This window comes from Astatotilapia calliptera, chromosome 20 (genome assembly GCF_964374335.1).
Source record: "Astatotilapia calliptera chromosome 20, fAstCal68.1, whole genome shotgun sequence".
Classification (NCBI taxonomy): domain Eukaryota; kingdom Metazoa; phylum Chordata; class Actinopteri; order Cichliformes; family Cichlidae; genus Astatotilapia; species Astatotilapia calliptera.
The window spans coordinates 8,626,126-8,645,335 of NC_137441.1; the positions used below are offsets into that span (position 1 = coordinate 8,626,126).

A 19,210-nucleotide genomic window follows, 5' to 3' on the forward strand; every position below is an offset into this window, starting at 1 on the left:
TTACTCAGTTCAACAAACTTCACTATTATTCATTAAAGTTCTGCATTCTACATTTATAAAATAACTTTTATCCTCAAAGTATGCAAGGTTTTATTGTTATTAATTATTATTTGGGGGGCGGACGGGGGCTGAAAAACGCAACACTTTTGTACAAACACAAACACTGCAAGAAATCTACAGTGAGGGGAAAAAGTTTGACTGGAAGAACCTAACGCTAGAGTTGTAGAAATATCTTGGACTTCTACTATACATGGCTGTCATACGGCTACAGATATTTTGCTATGTATAACGTTAGTGTTTCTGAAAATCCTAAAAAAATCTATTTATTAACAAAATAAACTAAAAATAGACTTTATTATATTTTATAGTTTTAAAATTGGATAACAACTGACTTGAACATAATATGAAAAAATGTGTTTTCACCATGGGAACACTGGGAACATTGATTGCTTTAATAAAGTTATCTATATTTTTATTTTCGTACTTTCCATTTGTATTTAGTTGGGGCGATGCATGGCAGATTCTCTGATGTTTCTCTGTTTCTACCTGTACTGATGCTAGCACGACTAAAACTAGCCAAGCAGCATTAAATATGTGAAGCAAGGCAGAAGGATATACTCATAAAATGAACAGAATCATGAGAATATAACACCACAACACTGCAAATGTAACAAAAATATGTCAGTATCAACTGGTATGTTATTTAAAATCTATATGAACACTCAACAGCTTATGCTCCGCGGCTGTTGAGTGACCCCTCATCTGGGACTCTCCTCAGCTCTTTCTGGGATAGTGGTGCTGCAGCCCCTCTTTTAGTCTTCCTTGGTCTCTTGTGTTCTGAGGGCCTCTGGATGTCTGGAGTTTTGATCTCCTCCATACCTGCTTCATGCCCTGGTGGACGGGGCTGTGGCCGCCCCACACCCTCTAACAGATCATTACATGGAACCTTTTAAATACAAGCGTGCTCATGCTCACAGGTGTACACACGGGTGCTCATACACACAAACTACACCCTTTTTGGCTCCTACCTTAAAGCACACTGTGCGCTGTCGATCTTACGTGCTGCACAGTAATGTTTAACATTTAGTATTTACTGTTGTATTCCCATAGATCATCGTGATGTTGTTTATTCTATTGCTCTAGTCTTCTTCTGCTTCTTTTCTTTTTTCTTTCTCAACAGGTGATCCAGGAAAAGAAAAAGAGAAAAAAAAGGACACAAAGACAAAGGTGATGAAGCAGATTTTCATTGTCTTTTCTCTCTATCTCTTTTCTCCTTTTTCTTTCCCTCTCCTTCTGTTAACTTTCTTCTGAACTTTTCTTTTTGTTTTTCTTTCCCGTCCACGAGTCTGGCCTGATTACAATAACTTAGAATAAAAATAAGTAATAAAGATCAAATAAACTATGACAATCAAGTGGACCAGTATAGCAAAAGGCCCACTTGGGAAAGTAAATCTGTTGGGCATTTTTCTTGGCCTTCAGACAATAATTCTGATTGCTACAGTGCCAGACAGGACACACACACACACACACACACACACACACACACACACACACACAAAAAGACTATGACATTAGAGGTTTTGTGCTTTGAAGTGATTGGTTACATGTCAATGGAACAGCCTTTGAGCTTTAAGTTATCTCATGTGATGCCATCACAAGCTTTTCTTTTGATGTGTGTTGATTGGAAGTATTGCAAAATAGTTGATTATATAATTATATAATTATAAAATAATAATTGTCCAGAAATAGGCTTTTAAAGGCTTTTATTTTTTTTTAGTATATGCTGAATTAACAGTATAAGAGCCTCTCTACCAGAGTATCACTAAAATATAAAGCAAAATAAAACGTTTAAAGGAAAACATGAGGTTTAATAAATGCTTAGGGTTTCCCCCCCCAATTGAATGCTTTCTTTTAATGACATCGTTAACATTTCTCAACAAAAACACATGAAAGTATCACTGATAATTCAACAATAAAATCGCTTCATGTTGTGGCCATCACACAGTGTTTTCCAAAGTGATTCACGAGCTGAAAGTGCGCAGATTTAACGTATATAATCCTTTGTTAGGTTTATTATTTTCATTTCACACGTAAAACACATTTATAGATTCATCCACCACTCCACCACTGTTAGTTTTGGATGCGCTCGGCTCCAACCAATCAGACCAATTTATGCAGACGGCGCACTAATCCCGTAACTGCACACTACCCATAATCCTCAAACGCCGTTGCTATGGAAATGAAGATAACAACAGCTTGGTGCTACCCGTTATTCCTTTATTTACTCTAAAATAATAACCAGCGATAATACGAAAATAAACTGGCCCAGTGTTTAATTATGTAATTACAAATTGCAAATTTTATTTTTTTATTTTATTTTTTACAAATTGCAATATTTATCTACAGCGCGCCTTTAGTGACATGTCAACAGATCTTAAGCAAGGCGATTGGATGGTTTTTACTGCAATGCATCTTGGGAGTCGTAGTAAATGTATCTTTCAACTCACGGTCCTGCAGCGAATCTTTCGACTCGACACGAGGCAGATCCTAGCTAAGTAAGTTGTAATAAACTGTGGGTAATTTGCATGTTAAACTGATATTAAACTTGAAATGTTTTCACAGAGCAGTCTGTGTACCAAGAGAACTACTTCTGCAAAAGTTTATTTAATTTTTTTTGGTGATGTATTCTCATGTGTAAGACACTTGCTTGGCCACCCAGCTAATGTTAGTGCTGCTCGATTTTAGCAATGTATCTTTTCTGTAATCAATTCAGTTTTTTTTAACCCTATTCACGTAATTAACTCAATATTAACGACTTTAATCTCGTAATTGATTTTTTTTCTAAATATGGTGCAATACTGCCTCGTAATATAAGTTATTTCTTTGGTCATAAATTATTTTTGTAATCATTTCACCAAAACAGACCTGAAATAATCCCTACATGTTCCATTTTCATTTGCAGAAATGACAAAGCCCAAAACCAAACCATGCCCTTCCTGTCAGGCTCCAAACACCTGCAACAGGAAGACATGCAGTGGATGTCTGGGCAGCCTGAACGTAAAGAAAGGAGGGATTGAAAAAAAACAAGAACAGTTTAAAAACAGTAACTGGGCTGCCTCTGTTAAAAACAACAGAAATGCGAGCAGGGTGGTTAATTCAGCCCAGTTGTCAGTAAGTTTAAAAGTTCTGATCTAATAAGTGGTTGGTCTGCTAGACAATTCTTTATTAATCACAGTTGTCAATGTTTTCTTGTATATCATGAAGTAAGAAACTAACAAGGCATGTATATACGCATAAAATATTAATTTATAAAAGAGCATAAATAAAAAAGTTATTCACATCAGAATAACATCGTCACACTAAAGACATCAAACTAGAAAAAACTTGTTAAAAACTATGAGGAGACGACAGGAACAGTCAAGCTAGGTCGCTTAATCCAGAGATGGAATCACTTCATCCTCTACCAGCTCTTCCAGGAGACACAGGAGCAGGAGGATCCACGGGCCTACAGGACGACCAGGAGTAGGTAAAACACATCGTTGTTGACCTGCATTCTTACTGGACACTGTCCCAGTCTTATCATTATGTTTGTTTATAAATGCAGAGTTTTCCTTCTGGTTTCTGAAACTGTGATTTGTGTTTGTGTTGCAGTTCTCTGGGCTCCCCTGGCGACTCTGTCATTAGAGAGCTGTTTTGTTCTGAAGTTGAGAACCGCAGCCCGTGTCTCTGTGGCATAGAAACAGTCTACTCCTCCCTCATGTTGCTGTTCAACATGCATTACCCTGACTCTCAAGGTGAGTCTGAGAGCACTGAGAGCATGGATATCTGTGACTGTGAATTACTCTGTCTTTGAAACTTGAACTATTAATGATTACATAATGGTTTGAATGAATTTAGTTTTTGAATGAGCAGAGGGAAATATCTGCTTGATTTGATGTATACACTGATATTCATTGTACTTTGACACTTCAGGAGAAAGAATAAAGGAGCACAACTTTGCTGAGATCCTGAAGAAAAGCATCTGCCTGCAGCAGAGATCTCACACATGGTGTGGAAACTGTGACAAGTATTCGACTCAAGTATTGAGTCAGGCCTCAACATCCAGGGAGAAACCCACGACAGCATGGAGGACTCATGCACGGCCCTGAAGCTTTACAGGAAGTACCTGGAGCTGTATCAGGAAGGAGGGAATCATTACGTGACGAAGGTGCTCTACGAAGTCTACGACAAAGGCTTCCAGCTGAACTGGAAAGTCCCGGATTCGGACATGAGATAGTCCGTCTGAGTGGACTGAATGCACTCTCCTTCCATCCACGGGTGCTGCTGTGCTTCCCTCTGTGATGGGACTGTGAGCAACACCATGACCTGAAGATGCTCGGGCTGCTTATTTTGTATCATATTTTATAGTTATTTGCTTTGAGTCAGTGACTCAGTTGTTTTTTTCCATATCTAAATGCTTTTTATATCAGAGAGGTTTACAGGGGGGAAAGTGATCATTCAGAATATGAATTTGAACCTTTTTTTTTTCTTTAAAAGAAAAAAACAAAATTGTTGCATGTAAATGAAGTCATCCTGAGCACTGTGTTACAATCCAATGTTGTCAGTGTTTTGTTTAGGCGTGACTGTTATGTGTTTCCTGCTTTACTTTGAAGGTCTGTCTTATCTCAGTGTGTTCAGTTTACGCTTCCTTGTCTCGTCAGTTCTGATTTGCCCCAGCTGTGTTTCCCTCCTGTTGTCCATTCCCTGATAGCTCCCTCTATGTATTTAAGCCCTATATTTCAGTTTGTCATTGTTGCTGTTGTGGGCAGCACGGTGGTTAGCACTGTTGCCGCACAGCAAGAAGGTCCTGAGTTCAATTGCACCATCAGGCCGGGTCTTTCTGTGTGGAGTTTGCATGTTTTCCCTGTGTCTGCGTGGGTTCCCTCCGGGTACTCCGGTTTCCTCCCACCGTCCAAAGACTTGCAGTTTGTGGGGATAGGTTAATCGGATAATCCAAATTGCCACTAGGTGTGAATGTGAGTATGAATGGTTGTCTGTCCTTGTGTGTTAGCCCTGCGACAGACTGGTGACCTGTCCAGGGTGTACCCTGCCTCTCGCCCTATGACAGCTGGGATTGGCTCCAGCACCCCCCGCGACCCTGAAAAGGATAAGCGGTAGCGAATGGATGGATGGATTGTTGCGATCTCCCCCTGTGTTGTAAATAGTTTGTTGTATATAGATGTAAATAGTTGTCGATACTTTGTCTTACTTGGTAGCTGTAGGGGTGAGAAGCCATTTTTCTTTGGGAACCTTTTCTCCTGTTTTTGGTTAGGGAGGCAGGTAAGACACCTGTAATTTTCGTTTGGGGTTTTCTGTGAAGGTAAGCCAGCTGCATTTCATTTCTAGAGTTTTTGTTTGTTGTTTTGGCCATGCTCACCCTGACGCCTGCTACCTTTTGGGACTTGATAAATTGACAGGCTGTTGTGAAATCCGTGGTAGCTGTTTTTTGTTGGTTCGTCTTCCTTGAGAGCAGGGAGTGTGGGGGCATTTCTCCTTATTTTTATTTTTCTTCTGTTGCACGCCAGTTTTCCCTGGGCTGGGGTGTAACAACTGTAAAATGTTTGATGTTTGATACCAGGAAGTGGAGAATGTGCATGAATCCATGCAAATCTTGATTAAAACAGATTCCAACCACAATGAATTTAGTTTGTTTGTTTCACCAGCTTCTGTGAAATCTGTTGCACTGTTCATTTTACAGCTGGATTTTTATTTTTATTTTTTTAGGTTTCTCAGAATTCAGATCGATTTTTAATTTTTCAAAAGCTGTTATTTCTCTTCTATAAATGACACATGTAACATTTTTGGGGGAAAAAAAATGTCCTCAATATTTCACCTCGAGCTCTTTAAAAAGCCCTAACTGGTAAGGACTGTGCTTCAAGTGCAGCATTTACAGCCACCACCTTTGAAAAGTAGTAACTATACTTTAATAGATGTGTTTAATTTAACCCTGTCAAGGCAGGCGTTGCAGATTTGCAACAAGTAAAAGCTAAACAACCTGATTACCCCACATACATATTTTATGAGGTTTTTTTTCCCCCTCAGAAGTACCACTGGAGGTATTCTTTTGTACATTAGCAACAAAAACTTAATTTGAGCCTGAGAGGGTTAATAAATCTTTAAGTCACATTTGAACGATTTTTTGATATAATGGTGCCCTCTGCTGGATGATCTGCATACTCTTACCGTTTCCACACAGTTGTTTTTAAAGGTTTATGTCATTATTTTCATTGTTGTTGTTTTTTTGGCTTGTTTTGTTTTGGGAACCATAAAATTTTTCGAGCTCCTTGTCTGGTCTTACAACAACTCTACAAGTAAAACCAAACATACAGTTAGTAATGATCCAGGAGATATGTTAAAAATCTACACAACACAATGGATTTCGATGTTCCACGAAAGAATTTGTAAATCTACACAGTATAGTAATCCTGTTCAGCTGGATATGAGGTGGTCAGGGATGAATGTGTTGTGTAGTCTCAATAATGTTAAAGCAATAGTGTGATCACAAAACTGATAACTGGGAGGCTTAAAAACGAGCTCTCAGAAATATTGTAACATCGAGTAAGTAAATGCATGTATTTGGAAACATATACTTCTAAAAATACTTTTATTGCACCATGTTCATTCACTCATGAGCTGCTGTAACATGAATCAAATGGCTGAATTTCCAACTCAGCATGCAGTCAAGTTCTATAGTCTTGCTAATGACCTACTAGGTGTGTTACGCGTCGGGAGTGAGAACGGGTTGTGCAACAGGGACACATGGAAAAGTTGCAGGACGGCGGCCCTTGAGGACTGGAGTTTGAGACCCCTGCCGTATGGTGTTCATGCAGTTATCTACCCCACAGTGACAGCATGTCTGACTGCCTGTTCAGCATATGTAAAAATATATGATGAGTTTAAGCATGTGATGACAAACATGGTGTTTGTCATCACATGTCACATACATCTGGATGATCATTTGGAATAAACAAGAAACTAAAAACTTGTTGCTTCATCTTTTACCGTTATTATCATTATTATTATTATTGATCTTATTTTACATTTTTCATTGTTAGGCATTAGGTTTTTTTTTTTTTTCCTTCCAACTTCTTTTCCTCTTCCATGTTACTGTGTCAGCTTGTCAGCATCTATTTGGGGTTGGGAGCGGAACAGAAAGTAAGGAAATCCAAAGTGCCATTTAAACCAGGAGAGGTTCTTTTTCAGAAGAAGGGATTAATTCAAAAGAAATGAATTTACACAGGTGTTGTCGAGTTTGGCGGGCCACTCAAGCGGCCCTACTACGCACAAAAGAGAACAACAAACGCATCGCAGATCGGCACCGGACCCGTTCCCTGTGCAACTGTGACTGAGCAAGAAGAGTGGTGGAGAAAAGAGGAGCTGTTTGTGTGTGGAAACCCCCTCCCCTGGACTCCGGCCCCTTTCACTCCTGGACCCTGGAACCCTGGCCCTTTCCCCCAAACACCTTTGTATATATATTGCACTGTGGCAGATCACTGATCAGTGAATAAATTCACTCTTGTTCGAAAGGAGTTTGTGGTCTGCGCTTGACCACAAACTCCTTTGTGGTCTGCGCTTGAGTCTGTCCCTCTACTCCTCTTCAGTTCGCCTCAACATAAGCTCATCATATTCTATGATTTACTCTCAGGTGTTTGACGAGGTTAATGGTGCTGTCACAACACCTTACTGTCTTGCCACATGTATCGCAAACCGCGTCTTAGCTGTTTGTGGAGGTAAAATACATCCACACATGACTCCGTTTATGCTCAGCCATTGCTGTGAGTGTGCATGCCAGAGGCTGCTACACATTTATCCAGCCGTATTTCACAAATGACTAAGGCGTAAGAGGAAGTAGTTCCTTCCAATTTAGACGATCCGAATGATATAGTTTATTTCCACTGTTCCTGTTAATGAAACACTACAAATTTACCCCAAAGTACTAAAATATCGATATTTTAATATGAGAATCGATTCTAGAACATAAATTACTGGTATCGGAAGAATCGATATTTCAATATCGATCCGCACACCACTATTAGGAACTTCGTCTGTGTGTCATTCCAATTCAGGTTTTTATTATTTTATTCTATTTATTTATTTATTTATTTATTTGTTTGTTTGTTTGTTTTAGGAATTTGGATTTTAGGATGCTTCAAACAAATCTGCCAGATTAACAGGGTGTGTGAAGCTGGAGTTTGACACAAGATTGGTATTTTTAAAAGATTTAAATCACCAAATTCTGAATAAAAGTTTAACAAATTCAGGACATAATTAGTAATAGAAAGTAATAGAAAGCTAGTTGTATACATTATTAATCAGGATCAAAATTAAGGCATGTCAAAGCTATCCAAAAACATACCACATTAAATGCACAAAAGGCGCACAGAAAGCATACTTAGTTAATCTTTGAGTAGCCAGTAAAGATTATGAAGGTGCTAATTAGAATAACAGTTATCTGTTCTGCAAAGAAAAAAATAAATATGGGTAAAATTAACATGAGTATGAGAAATTTCAGCATTAAGATCTACCTAATGTGCAACAGTTCCCTGACATCTGTTTCATCTTTACAACACATGGCTACTTCACAAAATGCACAAAATAAAAGATTACCAGAAATTATTGAATTACAAATGAATGAAATTGTTACAGCTCAATTAACAGTTTTCATGTGGATCTTTGTGGGACTGTGTGCCATGATACATACTGACACAGAATGAAACGGCAAGATTTTGAGTAGATGTCCCCAACACAAAAACGTTTTTTTAAACAAAGGTAGTTTGTATTTCTGTGTATATTGCGAGTACAATGTTTTACTTATGTTTACATCAGACATCAAATCTACTCACTCTTTAGAATATAAGAACACTCAACTCTTTTCTTTAAAAACATCTATAGATTGATAAAAATCTATTAGTATAACTACAAATCTATGCTCTGTGCTGTGTTGATAATCATGCATGCAAATCAAAATCAAAGATGAAAACGATGACATAATTTTTTTTAAAGTTTGATTACAATTCCAAAATTTATTATGCCATTCAAAAATATTTTGGTGATCACACATATTTTTCTTTATTTGTTTTCCTTAAAAACCAAGCCAAATTCTTCTGGGATTAAATATTATATAAGCTATTAATAAAAACACAACAGATTAACTCACTGATACTATGGAAAAAAGGAACAAAGAAAAGCCTGACTTCTTGTTGGTTATCTGAATAACCACAGATTTCTGCATTCATTATGTGTTGCTAGCTGAATGTAAATCACTGGATCCACTGGATGTCATGTTGTAGCCATCTAAAAAAAACAGAGCAGTATAGTTAATCTGTGGCAAAAAATAATACACAGTAGACACTGAAGTAAGAAGTAAAATAATTGTATGAATAAATAAAATTAAAAAAATTAATTTGTGTTAATGTGCAACCCATCCAATTGTTTTCTGTGTTGGACTGCCTGATTAAGGTACAAGCACACCTAACAACACACAGCTTTTCCTGCATCTTTATGTTAATTTTTTAATTGTTATTTACCTCTTCCACGTCTCCAGTTCCTTAAAAATCGAAGTCCACTTGACGATGAGTTTCCAGCACTTGTGCTCTAAAATATAATACAAAAAACAAATCATGCAATATTTGAAAAAACAAAACAAAACAAAAAACAAGTTGGCTGAGATCCAAAAATAAGGAAAGAAAAAAGGAACACGAAAACTGTTCTTACCCCTGTCCCACTTCTGGACGGTCGTGCATATGATGATATTGCTGACCGCACCTGGTAAGTGAAATCTCAAATGTTACACTACAATGGAAGTTGCACAAGTTAGCTGTAAAAGTAAATTAATTCATGATGCCCAGCCAAACACTAAAAGGAATCTTTTTGTAAGTCTATGGTGATGTTTATCTTGCTTTTTTGTGTGCTTGTGTGGGATACGAACACATACATATAACTGTTATTTATTGAAGTGTGGGCCCACCTGCTGTTTGCTACTTTCACCATCAAGTCTGAATTAGTCATTTATATGGATTTACAGAGAAACCATGAAATGGCACTAAAAGGCAGAAGTTTGACTTGACAAGAGGATTTTAGTGTAGTATTATTACAATTCATATTCCTTTGTCAGTAAAGGTTTGTAGACATTAAGCACTTTGTTGGTTAAACCAAATTATATCATTTAACATTAATTTAAAGTAATTCAACAATAAGCACTTATTCATTAACTTGACTTAAAATTGAGCTGTACATACCTTACCATCCAGCAGTGTTCCAAACACCAAAATAAAGAAGCCCTTTTTTAAAAGACAGAGTAATGTCCGTTATCAAGGATTCAGTGATTAAAGATTCTGCTATTATGGTATAAAAAGGTAAAAAGTTTATTTGTACCTGTAGCGAATTGAAGAGTGCGAATGCAATATTGATTCCTATGTCTCTTGGATGCACCAGAAGTCCAGCTCCCAAACCCCAAGTTATTCCAAAAAATGGTGTAAGCACAGCCAAGCTCTTGACAATAACCAGTAAAACGCTCTTTTCACCTGCTTGTGCAGCAGTTGTTCCAACCCTTCTCCTTATAATTTTGTACAAAACCACAACCAGGATAATGAGATTTATCAGCACTATTGAAAGTGCAGGAATCACAAACGCCAGTAGAGCTTTGGACTCATCCCAGTTGAGCCAGCAGATTACATTTTCTCTGATATATTTGTTGTCTGGTGCAGTTGCAGCTATAGTTACTGTTGCTATGATTAGAGGAGCTCCGTAGCCTAGAGAAAATCCAATGGCCAGCATAGATGCTTTAGACAAACCCCCACCAAAGACATTAGTTGTACGGTAGAGCAGCAACAAAGCTGAGGCAAACATCCAGAAGAACAGAGCTAGGTAGAACAAATGGATAAAAAAGGTAGTTGCAGTGCATGCTGAGTGGTTTTTATGATTTGCATCTGAAATGGCTGCTCCAATTATAAACCAAATATCTGCAATCAGGAGGGACACAGCAATGTTTACTATGGAAACATGACGCAGGTAAGAGGTTTCATTCGTTCTTATTTTTCTCCATATGAGGCCTTCAATGATGAGACATATGACCAAGGAACCCATGGAAATGCCAACTCCGATGTAGGTTATATAGTCCAAAATTGGGCTAATTGGACTGTTTGGTGACATCAGGATAGAGAATGAGGTCAGGTGGTTGCAGTTGCAGGTGACAGTTCCAGTTTTATTTGTATTTACCACTTCACAGCCCTCATCATCCCATCCTCCGAGACCATTAAGGAGACTGAAGTTCCAGAAGACACATTTTGGATCTCTCAGTGTATCATTTAAAATATCAAATGTCAAAGAGATATTATTGATTTGGCCACTGGACTGAACAAGTACAACCCTGCCACCGATGACCTTAATCGATGAATTGTCTATTTCTCTTGCAGGGAGTACATTATTCAGCGAGGCAAATGTTATCACTGTGATTGACTTATTTTTACCCTCATTCTGTGGTATTTCTATCACCACTGAAGAATTAAAATCACCAATGATAGGGTTTGTGTATATAGTTCTGTTCAAGATGATAAAAGGCGTGTCAATACCAGAATTATTGAAACTGGCAAGGTGTTTTGTTATTATTTCAAGAGACTGCAATAATGATGAACTAACACCGTCAGGGTTAGAGATGTTATACGAGATACTTTCATTGTTTTTGTTCAGAAAGTTCCATGAGTCCCTTGCCTGATCTGTGGTGAGAACACCTGCAGTTATCAGGATATCCTACAGTAAAAAAAAAAAGTATTAGATTGAATAAACAAATACAAAATTTAAAAAAAGCATGTATTATTTAGAATACTCAAACTTCAGTAAACTAGCATGTACCTTCATTGAGTTTACATTGATTGAGATAGTGAATAATTCTATTCTGTTGGCTACATTTCTGAGGATTTGAACAACAGCATCAATATTTTTAGGTGAGTTAACCACTTGCTCAGAATTCCCATTAGTAACATTTCTGAGCTGTTGCAAAAATGCTGGCAGTGTAGTGGCAGTCAAGACCTGCAAGAGTTGAAGAGAAAAAGTATTTAGTTTCACAATTTAACTCAATGTTTAAGTTAGAATGACAAACTTGGGCTTCCTATTTACTAATTCCTATCTCAAAGGTTTTTGTTTGTAGAAATCCTCACAGAATCTGGCTTACGTTTACTACAGTCTTTTAACCTTAATCTGCCTGCAGTTATAAACCGAACAGTGAATACCGTGTAGTGATGCGCGAATCATGAATGAATCGTTCAATACTCGAGAATCACTTTACTGACTCATGAATCATGATTCACAAGCCCAACTGACTCACTGACTCATCCCTGTTGCTTTTAGCAGCAATGTATCTAGCTTATAATTAAAATTGTGGAGAAAAACACAACATCCAGTATCGTAACAAAAAAACTTCTGCTCTGAACTGGAAGAAAAAACCCTGAGTAGAAGCTCACATCAAGAAAATAGCTCCTCGGTTCACAGTAGCATCGCTCTGCCTAAGCGAATCACTTAGGACTCGCTCACCCCCTCCCTCCTGGCTCACAGCTTCTTCTTCTTCTTGGTTGGCAACCAATGTTAAGGCGCATTACCGCCCCCTGGCTCACAGCTCAGTGGACATTTAGATGAGAAAATATATATTTAACACATTTAAGGAAAATACTAATAAAATAAAATAAAATAAAATAAATGTTTATTAAGCAACTTTGATAGGAAATTGCTTAATTTTAGAAATGTTTTTGCTCTTTTTTGCTCTATAAAATTGTTGTTTTCTTTTAGAATCATTCATCTTAGCAGTAGGATTTACATGAAAAGGGAAACAAATTAAGTTTGATTGAAAATGTACATTTTTTGCACTCTCTGGTCAACTGACACAGTGAATCAAATGACTAAAAAACCGATTCACTTTGGTAAGTGACTCATTAAAACTCGATTCAGTAAAAAGAATCGAATTTACCATCGCTAATACCGTGTTTCATTTGTGCTTTCCATGTCTTCTGATCACAAATTGTAAATAGTGCTGTAGTGGCAAAACAAAGAAACACTACTTACTTACTTTGTGGTTATTTATTGAAAAAGTGTTTTTTTGTGCATACTTTATAAACTTAAACTACCTGCTTACTTTGTGGTTATTTATTTGACAAGTTTTATTTTTATTAAATGGGTGACAAGTTTATTTTGTATTAACAGTTTGTCTGTCATCACAAATTGTATTAACAGTTTGTCTGTCATCACAAATGGTATAAAACTGTAAAACATGTATTGCACAAAGTTAAAGGACTTGATAAGCATTGACTCATTGCAGCTTACTTTAATTTCTGTTGTGCGGGGTTTTTTGGTGCAGTGGTTATCCTTTTTTATCTTTTTTTTTCTTTTTAACTTTCTGAGGTTTGTACTATGAAGCAGAACTTTGTCTTATCCGGGTAACTTTGGGGTGAACCAGGGTTTTCTGTAGTGATGGGATTTCCGGCTCCTTTTAGAGAACCGGCTCTTTCAGCTCCCAAAACTCGAAAAGCACATACAAACTCCAAAGCACGTACAATTTAGGGGCATCTATTTGTACTTGTGGACAATATAAATTGGTTACTTTAAATTAGGGAATATTACATTTCCTACATTTTGTATTTGTATTTTACTTATTCTCAGACTATTAAACAACATCAAGGTTCCAGCTGAAAGAATAATAACTAAAACTGCGTTATGCAAATTTAAACATTTATTTAACTCTTTTTTTTCACCATTGGCACAGCACCTGCCCCAGCTCTGATGCTTTCGGAAGGAAGAGAAGACAAGCTTTATGGTGATATTTTAAGTATCATGTTAGCACAACGCATTCAGAAGGTACTGTTGTCTGAACACAGACAGAAAAATCAGCTTCTACTAGATACTAGTTAACATGTGCAGTTCACATCACTGTAATGCTTTAACCATTTTGGGCTAGAGAGAGAATTCAAATGTTCCTTGAAAGAGGAGAATTATATCTCTAATTTTATAGCTGAAACTTAGTTAACTTAGTAGTTGTGATGTTTGACGTTAGGGCAATTGAATCCAAATAATGGAAAGAATCCCTGTATATATTTAACTTACTTTGTAGTACATAGAGCCCTGGAACTTGAAACTAACACTAGAAAACTAAAGTCAACTAAAACTCAAGTATGTTCACCAAGAAATAAAAACACCACTTAATCCTAAGACCATGATCGTTTTGCTGTCTAACAGGATACCATCCATTTGGAAACTGGTTGAAGGAGCTGTAATAATTTGAGAGGTGGATTCATCTTCCATTATAGCCCAGAATAGAATCAACAGGATTGTGCTGAGAACCATTTATATTTTACATTACATTACATGGTCATTTCCATCATCAGCAAAATTGAAATGTAGAGTAGAAAAAATTAGTCATTTAAGAGCCTATCTTACCATTTGATATAATCTAGTTTTGAAATTTATAGTCACAGTTGTCAAGTAAAACACATAGCAAATTAACTTTAATTAAAAGAGTAACTTAAAGACAGGTTTGTGTAATATTTTTGTGGCTTCACTTAGGTGAACTTTCTAAACTCTTTAAAATATGTAATATTGTGATTTATCTCTAAGGTACATTTTCCACAATACAAAGAACTAAAAAGAACATGGCAGTTTATATAAGTCACCTCAGATTGGTCAAGCAGCTCCTTAATGGGTTGCAGTATGCAGGTGTCTCGTATTTCAGTATATGTTGTGATGTTGCACAATGCACTCTTTTCTCCTTCCTCATTGTTTGCACAGGGTATTCTGGCTCTGGAACCATTAACTGCCTTTCCAAATTCTTTATCATCACACATTTGAGGATCTAATAAAACAAAAACAAAAAAAAGACCTTATTAAATGTAGATAATTTTTAACCTGAATTTAATAAATTGCTTTATAATGTGTTAATACTCACTTCCTTTGTAAAATCTGAGTGTTATTGTTTCTTTGAATTCAGGATAGGTAGTTGATTGACAGGTAATTGTATCCTGCTCTTTGTCTGTGCAGCTATCAGTTTTATATTGATAGGAAATGCTTTTTTTACCTTTGGATAAATCGCAGAAACAACAAAGTCAATATGAATAGCAATACAAGCTAAACATTCAGATCTGATGTAATATTAATCAGACTAGTTTTTAAAAAGTTTTGTCTCATATTAGTAAATAACGTAAGTATTGCAAGATGAGCAGAGAAATTATTTCCCAATAGCTGATTTGCATTTTGTTGATTCTTTGTTTCAGATTTACCGCTAATATTCACGTTTGTGAAATTAATATTGTAGTCATTGTTGACAGTGCAGCTTAGTGGCACATTTTGACCACTACAATTCAAAAATTTTTGAATTGGGTCCACTCTGATCAAGGGTTTCTCTTTGAGTGTGAAGGCTCCATTGGATCGTTGTCGATAAAATGATTCATCCTTTTTCCGTATGAGCCTGCATTCATAATTTCCTGGAATGAAAGTAAATTATTATATACATAAATAAAATTGTGTTGCCAAACAAAAATAATAATATATGGGTTGACAGTGTCACTTATTTCTGTATTATACAGTTGTAATATGGCTGGTTCTCCTATGCAGATTCAGTGTTTCCTACAAAAAAGCAATAATGTAGCTGATAACGAGTTTTTGCTCCATTTTGTTTCAAGAATACCATTCTCTGTCTAGCAACATTTTATTTTACTGTTATATTATTAAGAGCTCAGCAACCACTTATTTCCAAATTTAAATAGGATTTCTAATATGAATTAGTTGACATCTGTGTTCACACAAGTACACATTTACACTGGCACTTGTAATTTGGTATTTCTTTCTCTTGAGAAAGGCTTGTGCAACAGCAATGGTTTAACTATTTAAATCAAATGATTTCAGTCCTTCTGCACTAATATTGATTGCTCCATTGCAGTAACAACGTTTTCCTTAACCCTCTGGGGTTGCAGCGACCCAGCGACTCCATTTCAACTTGGGTCAGAAGTGCGGACTTCAAACTATATACCAGATTTTAAATTGTGTCGATAGGCCACGTAAAAGAGTTATGATAAAAGATACATGTGATGTTTTTTTCTGAACCAAACAAGTTTTACCCTTAAGCCAATCAGAATGTTGTAATTGCACTTGCTGAATCACTAAAAAATGCTGAGACTACACTCGCATTTTAAATGTATATGATTTGTGAATTTCCCCATGGAATGCAGTTGTTTGCTTCTTACCACTGTCAGCACGAATGAACTGTGACACAGATAAGACTGAGTGACTGTTGTTTTTTGAAATGTTATGTACTCCATCTGCAACTATGACATTGCCATCACGTCTCCACTCTGCTCTCCAGTCAGTACCAAAGAGATCCAATGGTGGATGGCCACATGTTACAATGACTTTATCCTCCCAAAATCCACTACCTTCAATTTTAAAATCCAGAAAACGTGGCTCTATAAAAATGAACATAAATATAAAAAAATGATTAAACAATCATCTGATCTCATGTGTTTTTTGATATGACATTAAACATATATGTAAAATTGAATAAAATCACAAATGTAGACAAGTGCTTACCATCTGATATCATAGAGTAGATTTTTGCTAGCTGGTCAAAAATTCCATTGTTTAGTGTTTGGATGACTGTAGTAGCAGCAGTGACATTATATTCAGCGATGGTGCTTCCACTCCTATAATATGGAAAAGGATTGGAAACGCTAACATTTCTGGCATGTAATGTACATTTTCACTCTCACACCTACAGATAAGTCAATGATAGTTGAGTCATAGTTTTATATTTTCAGTCTACTAGCACTTGGAATCCAATCCCCTAAATAGCTTTGCACTATACTTAACTTAAAAAGAATTCTCCAAAAACCTCACATTTTTCTTCAATTTACGAGTTAGTAGTTTACCATTTGGTAAAATCAAGTTATTATTATTATTATTATTATTATTATTATTATTATTATTATTATGACCACAACATATTACTCAAATGACTGGAGAACTGGGCAGGTCTTTCAGGAACTGTACTAAACTGGTTCAAAACATACTTAGAAAACAGGAAATACTTTGTATCAATAGGTAACTTCACATCTGAGCAGACAAGTATCACATGTGGAGTTCCCCAAGGTTCCATCTTGGGACCCCTTCTGTTTAACATTTACATGCTCCCACTGGCACAGATTATAAAGAACAACAAAATAAACTACCACAGCTATGCAGATGACACACAAATATATATCACAATGTCGCCAGGAGACCGAGGCCCTGTACAGGCTCTTGGTAAATGCATTGAGGAAATTAATGACTGGTTGTGCCACAATTTTCTCCAGCTAAACAAAAACAAAACTGAGGTAATAGTCTTTGGCGCCAAAGAAAAACGATTACAGGTCACCAGAGAACTTCAATCTATACACCTAAAAACCACAAACCAGGCGAGAAATTTGGGTGTAGTTATGGATGCAGACCTAAACTTAGAAAAACACATTAAGACAATAACAAAATCAGCTTACTATCACCTCAAGAATATTTCAAGGATAAAAGATCTGATGTCTCAACAGGACCTGGAAAAACTAGTCCATGCATTCATCTTTAGTAGGCTTGATTACTGTAACAGCATCTTTACAGGTCTACCTAAAAAATCCGTCAGACAGCTCATTCAGAACTCTGCTGCTCGAGTCCTCACTAAGACCAAAAAAGTGGACCACATCAGTCCAGCTCTGAGGTCTTTACACTGGCTGCCTGTCCGTGAGAGGATAGACTTTAAAGTTCTGATGCTGGTCTATAAAGCTCTGAATGGTTTAGGACCAAAATACATCAGTGACCTCCTGACCCAGTATGAACCTTCCAGATCCCTCAGGTCATCTGGATCTGGTCTTTTATCAGTTCCCAGAGTCAGAACCAGACACGGAGAAGCTGCATTCAGCTTTTATTCTCCTTATATCTGGAACAAACTCCCAGAAAGCCTCAGATCAGCTGAAACACTCAGTTTATTTAAATCCAGGTTGAAGACTCACCTATTCTCAGCTGCATTTTAATAAAGCACCAAATCCACACTTTGATTGATTGATTGATTGATTGAATCTTTATTTTGAACATGTTGAAAAAGTATAAAAAAAATAGAATTAAAAGAGACAAATGAACAAAGCAAACAAAAGGAAAACGAGCAACCACAACTCCAAATAACGTCCATGTTCAAAAAGGAGCAGGAAGAAGCATAAGCTTATTTAATCCCACCCCTTTTCCACTATCTAGTATCAATAGACTACAGAAATACCTCCTTGCAATTACATTATATGTTATGTGTAATTTTTATTTTTTATTTTTTAAATATATACACATATATGTTTCTATCTATCCATACATACGTATATACACACATACGCACATATACACATTTTCAATAACCCCATTAACACCTCAAGGATACACAGCCTACAATTATATATATATATATATATATACCCATACCAACAAACCCGTGCATGCGCACACACATGAAAATATTAGACAAGAACACCCTATCAAATCTCTACCTTTTCCCTGTACCCTGTAAAAACCGTATCCTTAAACCGCTTTTAAACTGCGCCATGCTTGGACATTGCTTCATATCTTTACTTAGTCTGTTCCACAGCTTCACTCCACTCACAGAGATGCAAAATTTTTTTAATGTTGTACGGATACGAGGATGTTTTAAATTTAATTCCCCCCTCAAATTGTATCCCCGTTCCCTTTTAGAAAACATTTTTAGAATATTGTCAGGAAGCAGGTTATTTATTGCTTTATATATAATTTGTGCTGTGAGAAAATGAACCAGATCTGTGAATTTTAGAATTTTTGATTTTAAGAATAGTGGATTTGTATGATCTCTGTAACCAGTTTTATGGATTATCCTTATGGCCCTTTTTTGTAATATAAAGATTGATGATAGCGAACATTTGTAAGTATTGCTCCAAACCTCTGCACAGTAATTCAAATACGGTGCAATCAGGGAACAATAGAGAATGTGGAGTGATTTGTGGTCCAGAATGTGTTTTACTTTACTCAAGATTGAGACACTTCTTGAAATTTTGTTATGTATATGATTTATATGAGATTTCCAGTTTAATTTATCATCTATAATCACACCAAGAAACTTATGTTCAAGTACTCTTTCAATTTCCACACCATCTACATGAAT

At 36.5% G+C, this 19,210-nt stretch overlaps 2 protein-coding genes across 3 annotated transcripts in view; one reads left to right on the forward strand and one right to left on the reverse strand.

Moving 5' to 3' along the window:
- The first annotated feature begins 538 nt into the window (after positions 1–538).
- On the forward strand, positions 539–5,468 carry LOC145422970 (PAN2-PAN3 deadenylation complex catalytic subunit PAN2-like). Of its 2 annotated transcripts, none has more exons than XM_080295002.1 (3): positions 539–3,522; positions 3,652–3,794; positions 3,973–5,468. In XM_080295002.1, the coding sequence occupies exons 1-3, from the start codon at positions 3,443–3,445 to the stop codon at positions 4,146–4,148; spliced, it is 399 nt and encodes a 132-aa protein (XP_080151128.1). In that variant the 5' UTR covers positions 539–3,442; the 3' UTR covers positions 4,149–5,468. The 2 variants fall into 2 exon arrangements, 1 of the variants encoding a protein (XP_080151128.1); XR_013904116.1 differs by having other exon boundaries at positions 544–3,526.
- A 2,805-nt stretch (positions 5,469–8,273) lies between these two features.
- Positions 8,274–19,210, reverse strand: part of LOC145423021 (uncharacterized) — a 29,698-nt gene continuing 18,761 nt past the window's right edge. Inside the window, exons 24-34 of the mRNA XM_080295102.1 lie at positions 16,603–16,715; positions 16,260–16,478; positions 15,297–15,500; positions 14,966–15,094; positions 14,694–14,872; positions 11,890–12,066; positions 10,414–11,787; positions 10,278–10,319; positions 9,754–9,804; positions 9,567–9,633; positions 8,274–9,333 (exon numbers count right to left, since the gene is read on the reverse strand). Of these exons, the coding sequence (XP_080151228.1) occupies positions 9,275–9,333; positions 9,567–9,633; positions 9,754–9,804; positions 10,278–10,319; positions 10,414–11,787; positions 11,890–12,066; positions 14,694–14,872; positions 14,966–15,094; positions 15,297–15,500; positions 16,260–16,478; positions 16,603–16,715 (2,614 nt within the window). The 3' untranslated portion in view covers positions 8,274–9,274. The remainder of the gene's footprint in view (positions 9,334–9,566; positions 9,634–9,753; positions 9,805–10,277; positions 10,320–10,413; positions 11,788–11,889; positions 12,067–14,693; positions 14,873–14,965; positions 15,095–15,296; positions 15,501–16,259; positions 16,479–16,602; positions 16,716–19,210) is intronic.